The following is a 17605-nucleotide window of genomic DNA, read 5'->3' as shown; positions in this document are numbered from 1 at the left end:
TACAGGTAAGCCCGTGCACGCATCAGCATGCAACCCTTGATATATCCCTTGACAGTTTCAAAATCCTGCAGTAGCCATGGGACTATGGAAGAAAAGAGGGTGCATCCAACAGTTAATTCACTTAAGCAGCAGCTACCTCATCTCTGCTGTATCAGATAGGTGAATCTTTTTCATGGTGAAGGAGAGGCATTCCCTCGGGTTGGCAATGTGGTGGCAGAGATTATGCCAGTTAAGTGTTCCTTGAAAGGCCAAAATTCATTACCACAGGAACTGCACTTGATAGACAAGTTTCTCTGCTAACCTGTCTGGAACGGCATAAGCTCTGAGTTAATTAACACTTTATTGCAGATCATTACCACCAACAAGAATTCAGAAGAGACAAATTACCAACTATACAGCTATCTCTGCTTCACTGAAAGAGTCAAGCCGTACAAACTACTACTACTACTGATAGTCTGGTACTCCCATCACGCGCTGGTCCAAATTGCTGACAGGCTAAGCAAAAGAAAGGCGGCTAACACTGGTGACCAATTGACATTTTGCAAGACTCAAACATGGAACATGAGCTGTGATCTACAGAGGGTGGCACCTATCAGGATCAGTCTTGGTTCATACGGAGGCGGCGTAGGCTTCAGATGCCACCGCTCAGGATGTTAAGCGCGGCAAGGGCAACCTTCTGGAACCTTTCCTTCTCCTCCTCGAGCGCCCTGCACTTGTCAGCCACGCCCTCCTTGGCCTGCTCGATCTCTGCCTCAATCTCGCCGCCACACTGCTCGATCTCACTGGTCATCTTCAGCATGTTCTGGAGGCTATCCTGGACCTGATTCGACATGTCTGCGGAGGAGAATGCATGCAACGTGTTAGAAATTTGTTGTACAGATACCATCCCTGACACGGTGCGAATTCTAGTATACGTGTGTGTTCTGGAATTTATCAACCTAGCAACTGAACTGTGCATAAATTGGCCATCAAGTAGAGGTGATCTATGCAGAGGATTTCACTACCCCTTTATTTGCTGCTAACTGAAATGTACAGGATATAAATAATAAATGTGCACAAGCAGAGTTGATAGACAAAAGTACCCGAAAAGGAAACATGAATTAGGACCATATCGCAAATTCTAAGCATGTCGCTAGATATATTCCACAATTGGACTGCAAACAATAGGCGAGCAGATGTAGGCTCATTTATGCTGGTCCAAATCATATGTATTGTGCGTGTGTGTTATGGAATCTAGCAAGTGAACAACGAACGTGAAGTAGCTGTGTTTCTTACAGGCGAATTCTCTCATTGCTTTGGATTTGAATCTGACAATCAAAATTACCTTGATAAAAATTTACTAGAAATGATTCGAAGCCAATATGAATTTGGTCCCAACACATCGAATCAGAATAGGAAGCAAAACTCAGGATTAATAAATTTGATTAGCACCAATAAATTCGATCCCCTTAAACCCGCCCCCCCCCCCCCAATCTAGTGTCGAATCGCCTGGATTAGATCGCAAAATGGTCCGGAAGTCCTAACGAACCGCACATCCTGAGCACGAACACGCGCGAGTGCGCCGAGCACTTGGGAGATTGGGGCGAGCGACCAAGCGCCACCGCGCGGCGGGTGGCCTAGGGTTTTAGGGGGCGCGTACCGAAGAGGAGCGCGGAGATCTGGGACTCGCTGCCTTCCTCCGTAGCTGCGTCGGCGAAGGCCTCCTCCCCGGCCGACCGCGCCGTCGCGCGCGATCCCGACGGCGAGTGAGACATCTCTCTCTCTCTCTCTCTCTCTCTTCTCTCCTCTCTCTCTCCTCTCTCTCTCTCTGGAGTCACGATGCGAGCACGGGACGGGGCTTGCCTGCGCCGCGTTTTTGCTCCCATCGGTGCGCCCAGCTACGTGGCAAGCATCCAAGGACCTCCCCACGCGGCTGCTTTTTTTTTTCTAAAAAAACAAAACTATCCGCGTGATACGAAGCGATACGAGCGGCGACCGGTCGTACTCGTACAGCACTACTTCCTCTTCCCCATGTGAACTCGGAGCTGAACCACAGAGAGAGGGCGGAGGGGAAGAAGCCGGTGTGATGCCCTCCGTCGCCCCCGTTCCTTCAATCCTTCGGGCCGGCCCCCTTCCTCTCCCTCGCGAACTACAACTCCTCCGGCCAGCGGCGGAAGGGAAGCTGGTCGCCTCTCGAGTTTGCTAGGCCGGACCTGCAGGAGGTGAATCCCGGATGGCTGCGATTGACTCGAGAGCGGAAGCTACGCCCGCGGTGCCGCCCGCCCCCGAAGAGCGCCGCCAGGAAGGACTGCCTCCGGTGGGCGGACTTCTTGCGCTCGCCCCCGCAGGGCTCGTCGTTCGCGGCGCGGGTGGAGGGCCGGACCTGCGGCGTGCTGAAGAAGAGGAGCTCGGTGTTGTAGCTGCACCTGGCTCGTGCGCGGTTGCCCGTTCCCGCCGGCGGCGGATCCCGGCTGGTGGAGTCACTCGTACTAGCTCCTAGCTGGAGGCGGCAGACCTGCAGGCGCCTGGAGGAGTCGTCGCGCTGATGAGTCTGTTCGTCCACAGGGGAGCTGCTTCGCCGACAGTTCTGCAATTCGTCAACTCGCCTACATCTACAAACGACGCAAAATACAGAGGTAAAAGTCCTTTCTTCCTCTGTTGCTCTAGTGAGCTTGATCTGTCGATTGTTGCATCTTTGCAAACACATACAGTTTTATAACTATTAGAAAATCAGAATAAGCTATTGATTGAAGACGACTTGTGAACATAGTTGCTAGTTTCATTGATATGCATAGGCTGGTTCAATTTTGCTTCGAAACAAGAGATAAAACTCTAGACAACATATTGACTAATTTGGCTTCAATTGATCGAAGAAGGCTTGCTGTTGTCGTGCCATCATAGTAGAACTAGAGGGCCCAATGGTTTGTTGGTCTGAGTAAATCGGAGTTGAGTTCTGTTGTAAGAAGGCATGATTTTGTTGCGCCATCATAGTAGAAGCAGAAGTCCCAATTGTTTGTTGCTGTGCGTAAATCGGAGTTGAGTTGTTCTGTTGTAAATATATGTCCATCTGATTTGTGGGATGATCCTGTGGACAAGTAGCAAATTTCAATGCCATTAAATTTTGAAAATGATAAAAACATACATTGTAGAATGCTCATACCATTAGTGTATTATATGGTTGGAATCCTGTCAACATTCTTTGTTCGTGTGGTGACATGGAGATGGCAGTACCAAGCGAAGCATTTACAAATGGGCTGTACTGTAATTGGTATGCACCCATTTGATTTTTCATAAACTCCAAATGACCCTATAAAACGTGTACATAAATGTTAGAAAAATTATTTTGTGTATGTGAAACAAGTGAGAAAGTTATATACCGTTGAGCTGGTTTGAGGTTGTAGCTGTACAATAGGATTTTTGCTTTTCTTCTTCTTTCCCGTTGCTTTCTCGAAGCCACCAACGGGTCTTCTTGATCCTCGGACAGCCTTCTCCTTCACCTTGACACCTACTGGTTGTCCAAGCCCCTCATTGTGTTTTGAAATTCTTTCAATATTGATGTTCAATCCTGCAACTATAAAGATAAATGTGAGTCCTTAGTTTCACAATATTGTTCGCAAATTAGCACTATATTACATACCTTCTAAAGTAGAGGACTTGCCCAAATCTGGATCAGTTCTAATTTTTAAGCTTTTCTCCACATCTAGTGCTAATTGCTCTGCGCAATTAGCAGCCTGGTCGTATGATTCATCAGACTCAGCAGCACGGGCAGCTATTCTCGTAAATATTTTGCACAACTCCTTGTAGCGATTAGACATTCTTGCTTTTGGGTCCTCATGCTGCTCGCGATTGCTTGTTATGTTCAAAACTTTGGCATCAATTGTCCATCTTTTCAAAATATATTCTTCTGGGATATGTTTGATATTATTAATATGAAGTACCTTTAAGCAATGCGAGCAAACAATCTCTGCAAATTCAAACTTCTTGCAACTGCAATTGATCTTTTCTTCTTCTGGAAAAAATGTAACAACATGGACACGTTGTGTGCCATGAAAATTAACTTTGTAAACCTTATGTTGTGTGTCACTATCATCACAAATGAATGTGTCATAGTTCAGAGTCCTTAGCACTTGTTCCTGAAACATCTTAAATATTGCAGGAGTATATGTAGTTGCGGCTTGCCTTAACATGTAGCTAGCTTCTGTCTTCATCTTGGGAGTAGTTTGTGTCGCTTTGAAGTCACACCTCACCTCTTCAAACCTTTTATCCGCAAGTAGCCTTTCAAAATGATGGAAGAAAGTGACCATGTCATATTTAATACTAATGTATCTCTTCAGTTCATTGTTCATACTTTCACTTCTTTGGGTAGTGCTCATGTGCGCAGAGAAGGTATTTCTGCCATACACTAATGCCCAATGCTCTCTTTTCTCGAACCACCTTTGGAGCCACTCATTTTCATGTAGTCCATACTTGTCAAGCATTCTATTCCACGCACTTATAAATTCATCTTCTTCCTCTATGTCATAGATGCAATGTTGGAAATCAGCATTGAACTTCTTATAGTCTGAAACAACTCCAGCAAGGTGCTTGCAAGCATTTTGATTCATATGCCACACACAAAGTCTATGGATAGACATGGCTAGGACTATACTGATTGCCTTGGCCATTGCTGCATCTTCATCAGTTATAATTGTCCGTGGATGTTTACCAGACATAGCTTTTAAAAAAGTTCTAAAAAGCCAGCCAAAACTTTCAGCGGTTTCATCATAGAGAAGGGCAGCACCAAAGACAACAGTTTTCTTGTGATTATTCACTCCAACAATCAAACCAAAAGGGCGTCCATCATCTAGTTTCCTGTAAGTGGTGTCAAAGCATATAACATCGCCAAACATGGCATAATCTGATACCATTCTGGAGTCAGCCCAAAAAATGTTAGTGATCAAATCATCCGCATCTACTTGAATTGAATAGAAAAACTTGACATCTTCTGCCACCTTCTTCTCCATGTATTCTAATACTCCCCCGGTGTCACCTTGTTTTGCTTGTAATGTTCTTTTTGTATACAGACGATTTTTCATGTCTTCACGTGTAAAGCCAAGGTTCCCCCCGCATGCTTGTTTGGCCATAAGATCAATAGTTGCTTTATTTGAAATTCCTACAGACTTTGCAACCTCCGCAGATGCTATTTGTGCTTCGGTTACTCTCCTATGAGATCTCAAGTATTGGGCCATGTCGCCCGTTGCAAGGATGTGATTATGTTTCTCCTCAAATCCATACACATGATAAAGTCCGTTCCTGAGAGTTATCTTCATGTGTGCATCACAACCACAACGTGATTCAGGCCTACTATATTTGAATGTATCTTCTCTTTTATCTTCAGCACGGGATCCTAGTAATTAATAAAGTTATTGTCGTAGTTCATATAAAATTGATTATACTCCAAACAATTTAATAAAGTTATTGTCGTAGTTCATACCTTGCCGAGAACAGAAGAAAGTCCTTTGTTGTATTGTATTAGTGTTCTTCACTTTGTGCTTACTGCCTCTTCGAACGCTGAAACCCGCATTTTCAGCATACTGGTTATAAAAGGAATAAGCTTCCTCTTCGGACAAAAAATTCATGCCAACCTTTGGTAACCTTTTATTATTGCTGGCTTCGGTTTCCTGCAGATGTGTCCAGTTTAATTAATACACTTATGTTTATAAATGAGGTTAACTATATAGTTCAATTTGTGTATATGTCAATTTGTGTATAAATGAGGCTAACTATATAGTACATGGTTCCTGTGATATAAAAGAAGCCTTGTTCACAAGTCACCTGATCAAATTCACTACTATTATCGGTTATAAGATTCTTATTTATATGTTTTCATGCAGAGATGAGATATCAACATAGCATCAGCTGTTGGTCGTATAGGCAATGCTGGAGCAATTGGCTGAACGTGGAGTGGAGATTGCATCACCAGGTTCGTGTAGGATTCTAGTGAAAGAAAAACAAGAAAGATATTATTTACTATTCTTACCTTTTGTGCTTCTGATCCAGCAGCATTATCATGGTTCCCAACACCAACTTGTGGAGAAGCCATCGGTGGAGAACAAAATCCTTCGTTTTACCTGTCAGATCGTGGACCTTCTTCAGATCGTGCCTACAGATAGCGGCAAGATGAACTCGTCAAAAGTTGGGGATTTCCTGGCAATTCCATTTACAGAGCGGAGCTTCTACCTGTCATCCGGCGCTGCCGATTTTCCCTGGGAGCTTCAATTAGATAGCCTCAGAGGTGGCCATTTTTTCCCCTCCGTTGTTGTTTGCATTACTAATGGATTATTAGATTTGGCGGGCAGCCATATGTTTTCTGGACGCCTTGGCGCGAAGGAGATAATTTCCCTCCAATTATGTGATCTGTTTTAACTGCAGGCTTGTATTACGGGAGGATTAGTTGTCCGCGTATGAGACGATCGTGTCCGGTATTTCTGGTGGATTGCTTTTTCTGTTTTGTTTTGGCGAAAGTGAAGGGAGACGTGCGTGGGTGGGGAGGTCTTTGGATGCTTGCCACGTAGCTGGGCGCACCGATGGGAGCAAAAACGCGGCGCAGGCAAGCCCCGTCCGCGAGCACGAACTGAGAAGAGATGGTCCTTGGTATCGTTGCTGACGGCGGCCCACGCAAGTGGTGAAGTCCTGGGCTTTTCTTTCACGTATCGTTGCTGACTTGCGGGCCTTCGCTATCACGATACTAAAGGCTTTCGTAATGTCGTTGATTTTTCTTTGGTGGAATATATCTGGAGTTCTCAAATAAGCTTCCTTTTAAATTTTGTTCTGAGTTAAAACTTTAAAACGTTGACTATTTTTTATTTAAAAAACTTTTTTTAAACAGGGTATAAACATAGACGCACACAAATATATACATACACTCACCCCTATGAAAACATGCACGCACATCATGCCCGTATGAGCAAATTTGAGAGACTGAGTCTGAGAGAATAATCTAGCGAATTTTAAGATTGACTGAGTCACCACATGCATCTCTCTATGTACCGGAACATTATAGAAACATCCACAACCAAATTGGAGACTCCCAAGACTGTTACAACACAACAACAAGAGTAAACAACAAATAGGGTTTTAAAAGAAAAACTAACCAAAGGCCCTCAAGTGAATGCGGAGGAAATGCAAATCGCTTTAGTAAGATCGGGATCTTCTCATTCGATTCTCCATAGATCAAGAGATTTGGGTGGTTGAGGGAGGACATCAAGTGATTTTGGTGGCCCAGCTGTAGGGTTTGTTCTTGGGGAGTATAAGCAACCATTCAATGGGGAAGAAGGGTCATATTTATACCCGACAACCAATTCTGCATGTTGGTGCGATTACGGTGGCAGTGTCGGCCCAAAATAACCGGTAGTGCCGTCCCTAGAGAGATCCAGCATCGTCGGCGCGCCCGACGTATGTTCCACCGGTTCCCAACTGGCCGTGGGTGGTACCGAAGCTCGTTGTGATCGACAGCGACGAGGAGAACCAGTAGGCGCAGGCGTTTAGGGGTTTTTTCCATGTCTTTTACTATGTAAATTATGTTTTTATGTTATAAAAAATGGAAATTCGAGAAAAAAATGTGCCGTGCCACCCCGACGCAAACGGACGCGCGGTCGATTTTGGACACCTAAATTATCCGCGCGCATCCGTTTGCGTTGCGCGGCGTGGCCGTGTGTCCGTTTGCACACGGGGTGCCTCCAGCGGCCCGATGCATTTCCGTGTTGGCATGAATTATGATGTTTGAAAACAACAAAATAAAGAGTTTCAACAAAGGCATAGTTATTACATTTAAATTTTAAAAAGTCTACATGAAAATAAGATGATATTCCTCTAGGCATGGTATTCATGGCCAGCCAATACCCACTGATGCTCAATCAGATCCGTCTGCAGCTGTTTGCACACGGTCTCGCCAGTGACTTCTACATTCATATGTAGATAGTCCTCCCAAGATAAAGCCCCAGGGAGTGGCGCAATCAGCTCACCTTGGAATTCTCAGTGGTTCTCATTCGGCCATCAGGACGCTCGTTCTCAACGATCATGTTGTGCATGATCACGCAACATGTCATCACCGCATGCATGGTCTTCAGCGACCATGTTCTTACCGGGTGACGGACAATTGTCCACCGAGCTTGGAGCACACCAAATCTGCGCTCCACATCTTTCCTGCAAGCCTCTTGCATCTTGGCAAACCTCCTCGTCTTCTCGGAGTTTGGATTACGGACAGTCTTCACCAGTGTGGCCCAATAAGGGTAGATGCCATCAACAAGATAATATGGCTTGTCATATTCATTTCCATTGACCTCGTAGCTCACCCGGGGAGCTTTGCCTTACATGAGCCTGTTGAAAACCGGTGATCGATGCAACACATTGATGTCATTGTTAGAACCGGCCATGCCAAAGAATGAATGCCAAATCCATAAATCTTGATATATGACAGCTTCAAAAATGACAGTCCGTCCCTCCACATGCCTGTTGTACTGACCCTGTCATCCAAATGAATAGTTCTTCCACTCCTAGTGCATGCAATCTATGATGCCAATTATTCCTGGGAACCCTCTAACTCGTTGATAGACAACAGTCGCCTTTTATCCTCAACAGTTGGCTCCCTGCAGTAATGCTGTCCGAACACGGAAATCACGGCTCGGCAAAACCTGTACATGGCCTCAAGGCAGGTGCTCTCACCCATTCGAAGATACACATCGAATATATCAGCAACCATTCCATATGATAGCATGCGAATAGTCGCGGAGCATTTTTGGTAGGAGGTGAAGCCTAGCGCACCTGTTGCATCGGGCATGCATTGGAAGTAGGGGTCGTAGTGTCTGACGCACCGTAGAATGACCATGAACAGCTCCCTTGACATCTTGTACCGACGCCGAAACATTTTTTCCTTGTACACCGGATCAGTGAGGTGGAAGTAGTCCGTGTGGAGCCGGAGTTGCCCTTCCACTCTGTTGCGCGACAGATTTTTTGATCGGCCCTTGACAGAGCCCAGTGCACCGGCCTTGGTTTGAATTGAACTCGTGGATCATGGAGGCCGCAGTAGTTGCCAATGTCTGCGTGGACTGATCGGACTCCTCGTAGGAAGAGGAGTCAACGAAATCCGCGCTGAACTTATCCAACATCTGCCACATGTCCATCTGCGTGGGTACGAACTGTGGATCAATGGTCGCACACAATAGCTCCGAAACAGGAGTAAGACACCTACCGGGGTAATTGATCGAACAGGTCGTGGGCTCGGACGGGCGGCGCAACCGGCAACATTTGGCCCCAAAACAGGCGGCAGTACGCGCCGGAGCCAACCCGACTACGATCCTGCTCTCCCGCGCGGCGAGAACCGAGCCGACGGCGAGTACTGCGCCGCTACGGCGGGACGGTGGCGGGTGGTGGTGTCGCACTAGGGCAGCAAAGAAGGGAAAAAAGAAGCAAATCGAAGCGCTCGATTTCGCTGTCCCTTGCGGGACCGGGTAAGAAAAGAAGAACACTCGGCGCGACCGCGAAGCGTCCACGGAGACAGAAACCTGACGTATATTTGGGTCAGGTTTCCATCGTAGCAGACGGCCCGATCACTTTGCATCGTCCGCTCAAGCATGATCCAGACGCATTTTCGATCACGACGGAGCAAACGATCGCTCAGGTCCATTTGGATCGCCCGTTGGAGATGCCCTTTCCATTTTGTTGTACCATCAGCACTGGCCGTATTCATACCTGGCTACGCCTACCGTCTGTTTTCAGTCTGGCATCTCACGGTATGATTGCTGCACCCCCATGGAGCTCTCACAGGCGTTTGGATTTTGGGCCGTCCGATCGAGCTAACGTGGCGCGATCTCGGCCGGCCGTTCCGTCCAGGGCGCGAGGCCCTCGCGCGGACCCGCATTTTATCCATGGGTCGTGTAAAGGCCCGCCCGGCCCGGTCGTGCGAGCGCCCCGGCCTAACCCTCTCCCAATCCTTGCGGCCGCCACCTCCCCCACCGCATCCCCATCTCCGTCTCGTCGCGGCCGCCGCGTCCCCATCTCCGGCTCGTCGCGGCCGCCTCCCTAGCTCTCCACCACAGCCGGCCTCCTCTCCGGCGAGCCGTCGTCGCCCGCGCCCTCTCCTCTTCCCCCTATGGCGCTCGAGGGGCGGCGCTGGGCCGGAGGTGGAGCAGGTCGGCCGCGAGGTTCCAGGGTGCCGCTGCCACGGTCAAACGACGGGCTGTGTCGTCGGAGAAGGAGCGGCCGAGGGCTCGCAACCGGAGGAGCGGCTGGGGGCTGGAAGGAGCAGCCTAGATCGTTGGGATGAGCCTCCTCCTGACATACCATTGGAGGAGGAGCGGTTGGTGGCCATCAAGAGGAGCAGCTCTTTGGGATGAGTCTCTCCCTATTGTACGATCGTCGGAAGACGCCCTGGTTGGGCTCGACATGCGGGTCTCTCTTTCCCTCCCTCTCCCTCTCCCTCCATCTCTCTCTCACACAAAATATCCTTGTCCTTCCGGAAATTCGGAAGGGGAAAAAGGGGAGGTTGCGGGGAGATGAAGGAGACCACATGGATTTGCCTCTAGAAGACATGAATTACTCGATTCGATGACGAGTTAGCTTCTAGGGAGATGCTGTGCCTTTTGTTTTTGTTATTATAATGAATGAATTGCTTGGATATTGTTCAGATTATTGCTAATTATTTTTCTATGAAAATCGATGTACACTATATGCTCTGTATCCGTAGACTCGATGGTTCTCAAATTTGACTTTTATATAATTAGTCTTGATTTGCATCCATGAGTTTACTTTTGATCTTTACGTACAAGTACGGGTTTTAAATCGGTTGAGAAATATGTGGTGAATATATGAACCTGGTGGTATTTAGCATTTTAGCTCAAATCTTAGTGCTTGAGCATTTCTACCGTAAAATGTATTCATATCCGTTGGAATAATTGTGTTTTCGTTCTCGTTTGAGGTTAAGATTTAAAGAACTCGACTACATGTTATGACTAGGTCATCAAGTGTTGCAAGGCTCGGCTATTCAGGACTCGAAGTAATTTCAAGGTTATGGTATTTTTTGGTTAATGCTCATCACCGATTGATTCTGCATACTTTTGTTTTTAGATTGTTGGCATAACATATCGGTTGGGGTATAGTCGACCATAACATGGTTTTCTATATTGGTTCCATTGCACGCGTAGGCGGAACCAATTTCGTCCAATATAGAATTGGCGGCGTAGAACATGGTCACTTTTGAGTTTGGACTATGGTTGGTCTGCTTATATCCCATATTCTGGTTCCGGTTATATAGGCGGGTAAGATTGATGTTCATTTTCATTATTACTTCTGCCTTTTGTTTGGTGTGGTGAAGTAATCATCATTTCAATAATAAAAAAAACTGCAAACTTTGTTGTCAACGAGACTTGAGATACGCTTTTCATGATTGTTTCTTTGCAGATGTTGAGGTGTTACCTCGAATGTTTGAGTTTGGATAGCCGGAGATTCTGATGCCGGTAGTGGCAACGACCAACATTGGTGTTGATTGCATGATTTGTTGTAAGTGGGCTCCCATTCTTCCTTGCTCCCTTAGATACTCCACATACTAGGAGATCTAATGATTTTATTCCAAGGTGCCATAGATATTTTAGGTTATGTTTGTCTTCACTACTGGGTGTAGACCTTCATTTGGCTATTTGACATCAATGCACTTCACTTAAATCTGCAAGCCGTATGTGGATATCTCTTCTATTTAATTTCTTCCTATGAATGACTATTTGGAGAGCTAGAACATATCAAAAGCTTATTGATTCGAATTATGTTAGAACTTCAATAATAAAGCAGGTATGGGACTTTTGCAAGTGAGGTTCAGCATTCTAATTATTGATCCTTCTCTAGAAATGAAGTGGCATGGTTATTTATGTTGTCCAAAGAAAAGAAGTGTCAAGGTTTCACCTTCCCTTTTAGGAACGTAGTATTGCTACAACTTCACTGCATATTATTCTTGTTCGGTTATGATGTGTTAGTAGTCGGAATATGTACCGAGATTGTGTTGTAGAAATTAAATAGAGATATGCTTAAGCATATGACTATTCTTGTGCAAGGATTATTTTTAAATTTTAGTTTAAAGCTATCTATCTAAAAAATGCAATTCATTCAAGCTATGATTTATATTGATCAGCTTGCTACCATTCATGCTTTTCGGTTTTACTCGTGGTGATCTATAGGGGAATAACTTCATTCTGTCTATTCCAGATCTCACTACCTGATAAAACTGTAAGTATATACTTTCTTGAGCCATTTGATCTTATGATATAATGGCATTGCCTCCATGTGCCTTCCACTTCAGTATATTAGATTGTTGCATAGATGGGAGAATCATGTATCCTAATTTCATTACATCAAGTTAGTAGCTGCCTCTCACCGCTATTTCACTAAAATAACGCATATTTTCTCCTTTCAGGGTATTCCAATTTTCGTATTGTATTGCTTATCTAAAAGAAGATAGCAATGCAACCCCTAACATGGTAAAACGGAGACAGACCATACAGCCAAGAAGTAGCTCACTACCATGTAGTGAATTTGTTGGTATCCTTTTTATCTTATACATATATATTCTAAAGAAGATAGCAAAAGTTGCTGCTGTAACTGGATTTTATTTCTGTTTTACCTTTGGATCTATCGGTATATATGGTGCAGCACTTGGTAGCTATATGGCTATATTAGAGCTTCTGCTATTTCTTGACTGCGGCCTTTGGTATCTATATGGCTATATTAGAGTTTAAGTTCTTTTTTCGTAAAGTAAGCTTTGCTACTGTTTTTTTTTACTAGAAATCTCCTTGCTAAAATTTCTTGTGGGGCCTATCATCAGTAGTCAATTGGACTTCTTCTAGGCACATTTGTAGAGAGGTTTGTGGTCGATATCATGGCACCTGGCATGGGAAACTTCTTGCTTAGCTCTCCATTCTTGCTCGACCTCCTTTCATGTTGTCATTAGAAGAAACATCAAAGGCAATACTCGCTATCATGTTCTTCAATTCAAATGCGGTTCCGGTGCTTTGATTTCAAATGCTACCTAATTTGTTCTTCATTGCCATGGGCTCGGACAAATTTTGAAACTAATAATTCTCTGAACCCTATTGATCTCTAAAAAAACATTGATTTGCTATGTTCTAGAGTCTATGTCACACTTGTGCCTCTCTGTGTTGCTTTCATATTATTTTTGAGCACGTGTCATGAAGAGGTAAGCATATCTAGCACATCACTCTACCATTGCCAAACCTTTGATAGAAGATAAAGATTTACTTATTTTATTCAAACAACATGTTTGAGCATTCCAATCTAATTTAGAGACCATGGTACTTGGATTTATGCCTCCCCATGTATGAAGTACAAAGCCTAAAAAACCAACACGCATTATTTATTTCCTATTTGGCTATTTGTTCTGAGGCATGGCAGCTGCAGCCTCCGTGGCTGAAATGATGAAAGCATGATATTTGCCTCCTCTGTTTTCCGAGACTCCTCTCCTTACTTTTGTGATGTTTTTTTCTACCTAGACTTTCTACTGATATTTCCATTTTATAACTAATTGTCCTGATCTGACTGCACTTGATAAGAAACAGTTGACTGCACTGATACATCCTTTTTAGGAGTTAATAGTTCTTACCCGACTGCACTTGATAAGAAACACTTGATGCTATTTAGTTCTAAATTAGGCAACTTTGTTGTTTTATGAATTTATAATTGTATGATACTTCTTTATAATGGCGATGGTACAAATGTGTTCTTTAATTTTGGCGTCTTCTGAATAATACTCTTTGGTCTATCCCATGTCTCTGAACTCTCAAGTTATTGGCTTTGTGTTCTGTTTCGTCCTTTCAAGTCATATTTCCTCCATAATATATATTGCTTTGAACATGGTATTTGTTCCCATATAGCTTAATGATTTACATTGGTTACTACTTGGCTGGAGAGTTTGAGCTTTTGTGCTACCATTCATGTTTCTCTCATGCTTAAAAGAATTTTTATTGCATATTTCCATATTTTCTCGAATTTGGCTTCTAACTGAAGCGGAAATTATATAACATTCAAGGAGAAGGATCAGAGATGTTTCTCACTACCTGAGTAATTAAGTAGTACCATTTTAAAACAAAAATACAAGTATTCGTATGTGTGTTAATGGACAGTTGTCCTGGCAAGAGATGCATACAAAGGAATGCGGGGGTGATTGGCAACACAAGAAGCCTAGAACATCGGCTAGAAAATCTGGCATGTTCCCTCTTATTTTGTAATCTGTGTGGCATAGGCTGAATGGCAACACTAGGCATTTATATTTTTTTGATATAATTTGTACATGCATTTTTCTTGGTTTGAGTGATGGAGGTGTACAAAAGAACAAGCTAAGATTAAGAATGATGATATGCTACTTGAGTGGTGATGAAAGACCAAGAAGTTTCCATGACGTCCTGAGCAAATGAAAGGGAATGTGTACAGTTGAATTCTGTCATGACTAACCACTGTCCCCCGCAAAAAAAAATGACTTACCACTTTCAGATGGGGCTCATCTTATGTCTCCTGGTGCCCGCCGGTTTTTCTTGTATAATAGTACCTACCGGCAGGGCTTCTCTTCTTCTGCTTTTGATTGGGTTTTCCTTGCAGCTACTGCCTCACCAGCGCTCCGGTTATTTGCCAAACAGAGCAGCTGCCTACAACACAAGTCGGTAAGTTAGCTGACATTCTACACTGTCTTTGCCTAAATTACAACAGCATTTTTAGAGAAAAAATGCTAAAAATACTTTGCAGAATTATGTATATACTGTTTTGTAGAATCGAAGATACCCAAATGTATTTTTTTCTCTTCCTTCATAGGTTAGATGTCTACCTAATCGAGAAACAATTTCTATGAATTATTTCTTGAAGCTAAAACAACAAGAAATCATCTTTGCAAGCATAGATGTTTATTACATACACAGCTTATGGACAACTCTTTTATGTTCTGTTACTATGTTTTAACCTGCAAACTCGTATTTATGTTTTCTTACATTTACTTTCAACAGCTGCAGAGCGGACGAGGCTCATGGGCTATTCTGTGTGCTCAGAAGGCGTGAGCAAAGGCGGAAGGACATGCCGGTGGCGATGAATATGTGGTGCAAGTCATGAGCATTGTAGTGCGCTCATCTGCATCCATTGGTACTCCGGCCAGAATTGAGCAGAGGTGGTGGCAAAAAGGATGCAACCAGGGGCGTGGCGCCATGCATAACTTCATAGTTTCCGTTTCAGTGGTCCATACACGCTTCTTCTGAATTTTGTGAGATTTCGAGTATGTGTGTGTACCTATGGGTAAAGGGTGATAAAAACATCTCGCTTCAGTTTTGTTTCAATCATGATAATATGCTATCTTTTCAGCTTTTAAGTATTATAAATCCGCGATCAATGTATGATCTCTTCTACACGTACACTATTTCAGTTAGCTACTAATCATCTGATTAATGATTACCGAAGATTTCGGTTTGTGGATTTTACCTTTGTACAGCAGCTCCTTGGTCACAACACTAGACACGAGGCTGAGCAACTGTCTCTTCTCAAGGCGTCTATGACCTTCGACGCCATGGCCCTCGCCTCCTGCGGCGAGTGCATGTCAATAGCTTTGACGGCAGCGGCAGCTGTCTAGCCTGCGGTCGGGGTCGTAGGTTTGGCAGCCCGTAACCACAAATCGATGACGCCCACCTCGTTCAAGCAAGGACGGAGGAGCTCATCTGCAGTGTCTTCAATCGTCGAGCCGTCGGGCGGACGGGTAGGCTTCGACCGTAGTCACCGGTATCGATTGGTGGTCGAGTATCAGCGGAGGCGATAACGATTTGTGCGCTGAGAAAAATAGTTGGAACACAATTTGGAGGGGTGGCGGTTATGGGATCAGGTCGTACTGTCGAGGACGCCATGAATTGATGGCGATAGAGCTGAGCTCCAAGCTCGAGGGAGAGGAGTGAGAAAGGGGATCCAGAGAGACGACATGTTGATTCCCTATTTATATTGCATACGTAGTATTGCATAATAAAAAGTTAGTCCACAATGCTGAAAAGCTCACGCGTAGAAGGACTATAGCACATGGCGTCATTAGCAGCCCATGTACACCAAACTGCCGTCTGTTCACACGAATGTTCACGACATAACTACAATATAAAAAAGTTCAACTCTGTTAGCTCTCACCACGCTAACCTTCCTCATATTTGGGTTCACATGTAAAATATTTTGTGTTACCACCATGTCATGTGTGTCGTGTGTGTTGTTTTCTTTCGACCATGTCAACTATTCAAGACCACGAAAGCTGCACGAAGAGCTAATAATTGACAAGTTACCACATTTGTTTGACTACTTATGGTTTCTTTGCATGTTTATTCATATTCTGCTAAATTATCATTCCTTCCTGCTCTAATGTTTGTGGCTTAGTCCTGTGTAATGTTGACTTAACACTTTCTTATAATAGATTTTCATGCATGTTAATTTAGCGGTGGCTGAATCCTTTTATCACTTCAAAATTTGGGAACCATGGGCAAAGGAATGCGAAGTTTGGGCGGCAAGCCCAAAATTTTGGATGCCCAATCTGCAAATAAAATTGCAGTAAAATTAAATCAATGGTTGTTTATCTTTTTTGTGGCATAAAAACCATTTTATAAATGTTTGATACATTTTTTGTAAAAGGTTTATCAGCGTGTTTCCCTAATTGTATGTAGGCGTTTGCTTGTTCGTGTACTTTATCCTAATTTCATCCCATTAACATTGTTTTGTAAAATCTAACAAATATACTACTCCCTCCGATTCAAATGCGTTTAGATACATCTATTTTAACGATCGAGTAATATGAATCGGAGGGAGGGAGTATCATATTGGTTGTTAATTTTTATCGCTCTTATACAAAATAAACTTTGCCATGGCCTCAACGGGGTCGTGCGCCAAGACGCACATCTAAATCTAGTCTATGAATGAGGGGAGGGGCATTTCAGAAGCAAGCCCATCCCCTCCCTGCGCCGGCCTGCTCAGTGCTCCTGCTCTGATTTCGATGCACCGCACGCCAAAGCTACGCCCTACTAGTTCAGCACATTTATGCTCAAAAAAAAAACTAGTTCAGCACAAGAACTCAAAAGAAAAAAAAAGTAGTACAGCACAAGAGAGAAGGAGCTAGAGAGGGCGAGGAGAGAGAAACTGTGCCGCTGCTGCTGCTGCACTAGTGGCTGAGGATGAAGTGACCAGTACAGTACAGTGCAGTGCCGCGGGTGCCGCAGTGGCATTTTACTCCGTCTGTGCGCTCGCTCGGAGGCCCCATTTTGGGTAACCTCGTCGGGCTCTAGCTTTGCTTCCCCCTCTTTCCTCGCACCGGCCAGCCGTCGCGGAGCTGGAGGCGATTTGGGAGAGGGAGGGCGAGAGCGATAGAGGAGCAAGAAACGAGAGCGACGGAGCAGGGAGAACAAGGTGGGGAGTTCAGATAATCAGGTATGATGAGATCGATGCTTGGGTCGTGTGTTTTTTCCTTCTTGTTGGTCGCAACTTGCGAGAGATTCCTACTCATCCGGATGAGACTTATCTGGCCCGTTGCAGTCAGTCGATTGTCCCTTTCCGGGGCTGCGGCCACGGGGCTGTTCTTGGACTCCCCACT

At 44.5% G+C, this 17605-nt stretch overlaps 2 protein-coding genes and 1 long non-coding RNA gene across 5 annotated transcripts; 1 reads left to right on the top strand and 2 right to left on the bottom strand.

Annotated features, from left to right (window-relative positions):
• Positions 1-323: 323 nt before the first annotated feature.
• LOC124648978 lies at positions 324-1755 on the bottom strand. Its single transcript, XM_047188658.1, has 2 exons — positions 1640-1755; positions 324-834 (listed from the first exon to the last, which is right to left on the bottom strand). The coding sequence occupies exons 1-2, from the start codon at positions 1752-1754 to the stop codon at positions 632-634; spliced, it is 318 nt and encodes a 105-aa protein (XP_047044614.1). The 5' UTR covers position 1755; the 3' UTR covers positions 324-631.
• A 227-nt stretch (positions 1756-1982) lies between these two features.
• Positions 1983-6433, top strand: LOC124648941. 2 transcript variants are annotated; one of them, XM_047188621.1, is made up of 3 exons: positions 1983-2615; positions 5853-5941; positions 6019-6433. In XM_047188621.1, exons 1-3 carry the CDS (start codon positions 2525-2527, stop codon positions 6382-6384), a joined length of 546 nt encoding a protein of 181 aa, XP_047044577.1. In that variant the 5' UTR covers positions 1983-2524; the 3' UTR covers positions 6385-6433. The 2 variants fall into 2 exon arrangements, with proteins under 2 accessions (XP_047044577.1, XP_047044578.1); XM_047188622.1 differs by having other exon boundaries at positions 2324-2615; positions 6022-6433.
• On the bottom strand, positions 2738-3393 carry LOC124648942. 2 transcript variants are annotated; one of them, XR_006986476.1, is made up of 3 exons: positions 3357-3393; positions 3140-3286; positions 2738-3064 (listed from the first exon to the last, which is right to left on the bottom strand). It is a non-coding gene; the product is annotated as an uncharacterized LOC124648942 (long non-coding RNA). The 2 variants fall into 2 exon arrangements; XR_006986475.1 differs by having other exon boundaries at positions 3140-3388.
• Positions 6434-17605: the final 11172 nt, after the last annotated feature.

The sequence above is a fragment of the Lolium rigidum genome, chromosome 4 (genome assembly GCF_022539505.1).
Source record: "Lolium rigidum isolate FL_2022 chromosome 4, APGP_CSIRO_Lrig_0.1, whole genome shotgun sequence".
NCBI classification, from domain to species: Eukaryota; Viridiplantae; Streptophyta; class Magnoliopsida; order Poales; family Poaceae; genus Lolium; species Lolium rigidum.
This window is presented reverse-complemented; position numbering and strand designations above follow the sequence as displayed.

What these genes read in the sequence shown, in the direction of transcription:
- LOC124648941 (XM_047188621.1), top strand. Translation starts at nt 2,525, where the DNA reads ATGAGTCTGTTCGTCCACAGGGGAGCTGCTTCGCCGACAGTTCTGCAA. An exon ending in AAACGACGCAAAATACAGAG is followed by an intron (nt 2,616 to 5,852) that starts GTAAAAGTCCTT and finishes GTTTTCATGCAG; the next exon opens with AGATGAGATATCAACATAGC. An exon ending in AGTGGAGATTGCATCACCAG is followed by an intron (nt 5,942 to 6,018) that starts GTTCGTGTAGGA and finishes CTTCTGATCCAG; the next exon opens with CAGCATTATCATGGTTCCCA.
- LOC124648978 (XM_047188658.1), bottom strand. Translation starts at nt 1,754, where the DNA reads ATGTCTCACTCGCCGTCGGGATCGCGCGCGACGGCGCGGTCGGCCGGG. An exon ending in GATCTCCGCGCTCCTCTTCG is followed by an intron (nt 835 to 1,639) that starts GTACGCGCCCCC and finishes TCTCCTCCGCAG; the next exon opens with ACATGTCGAATCAGGTCCAG.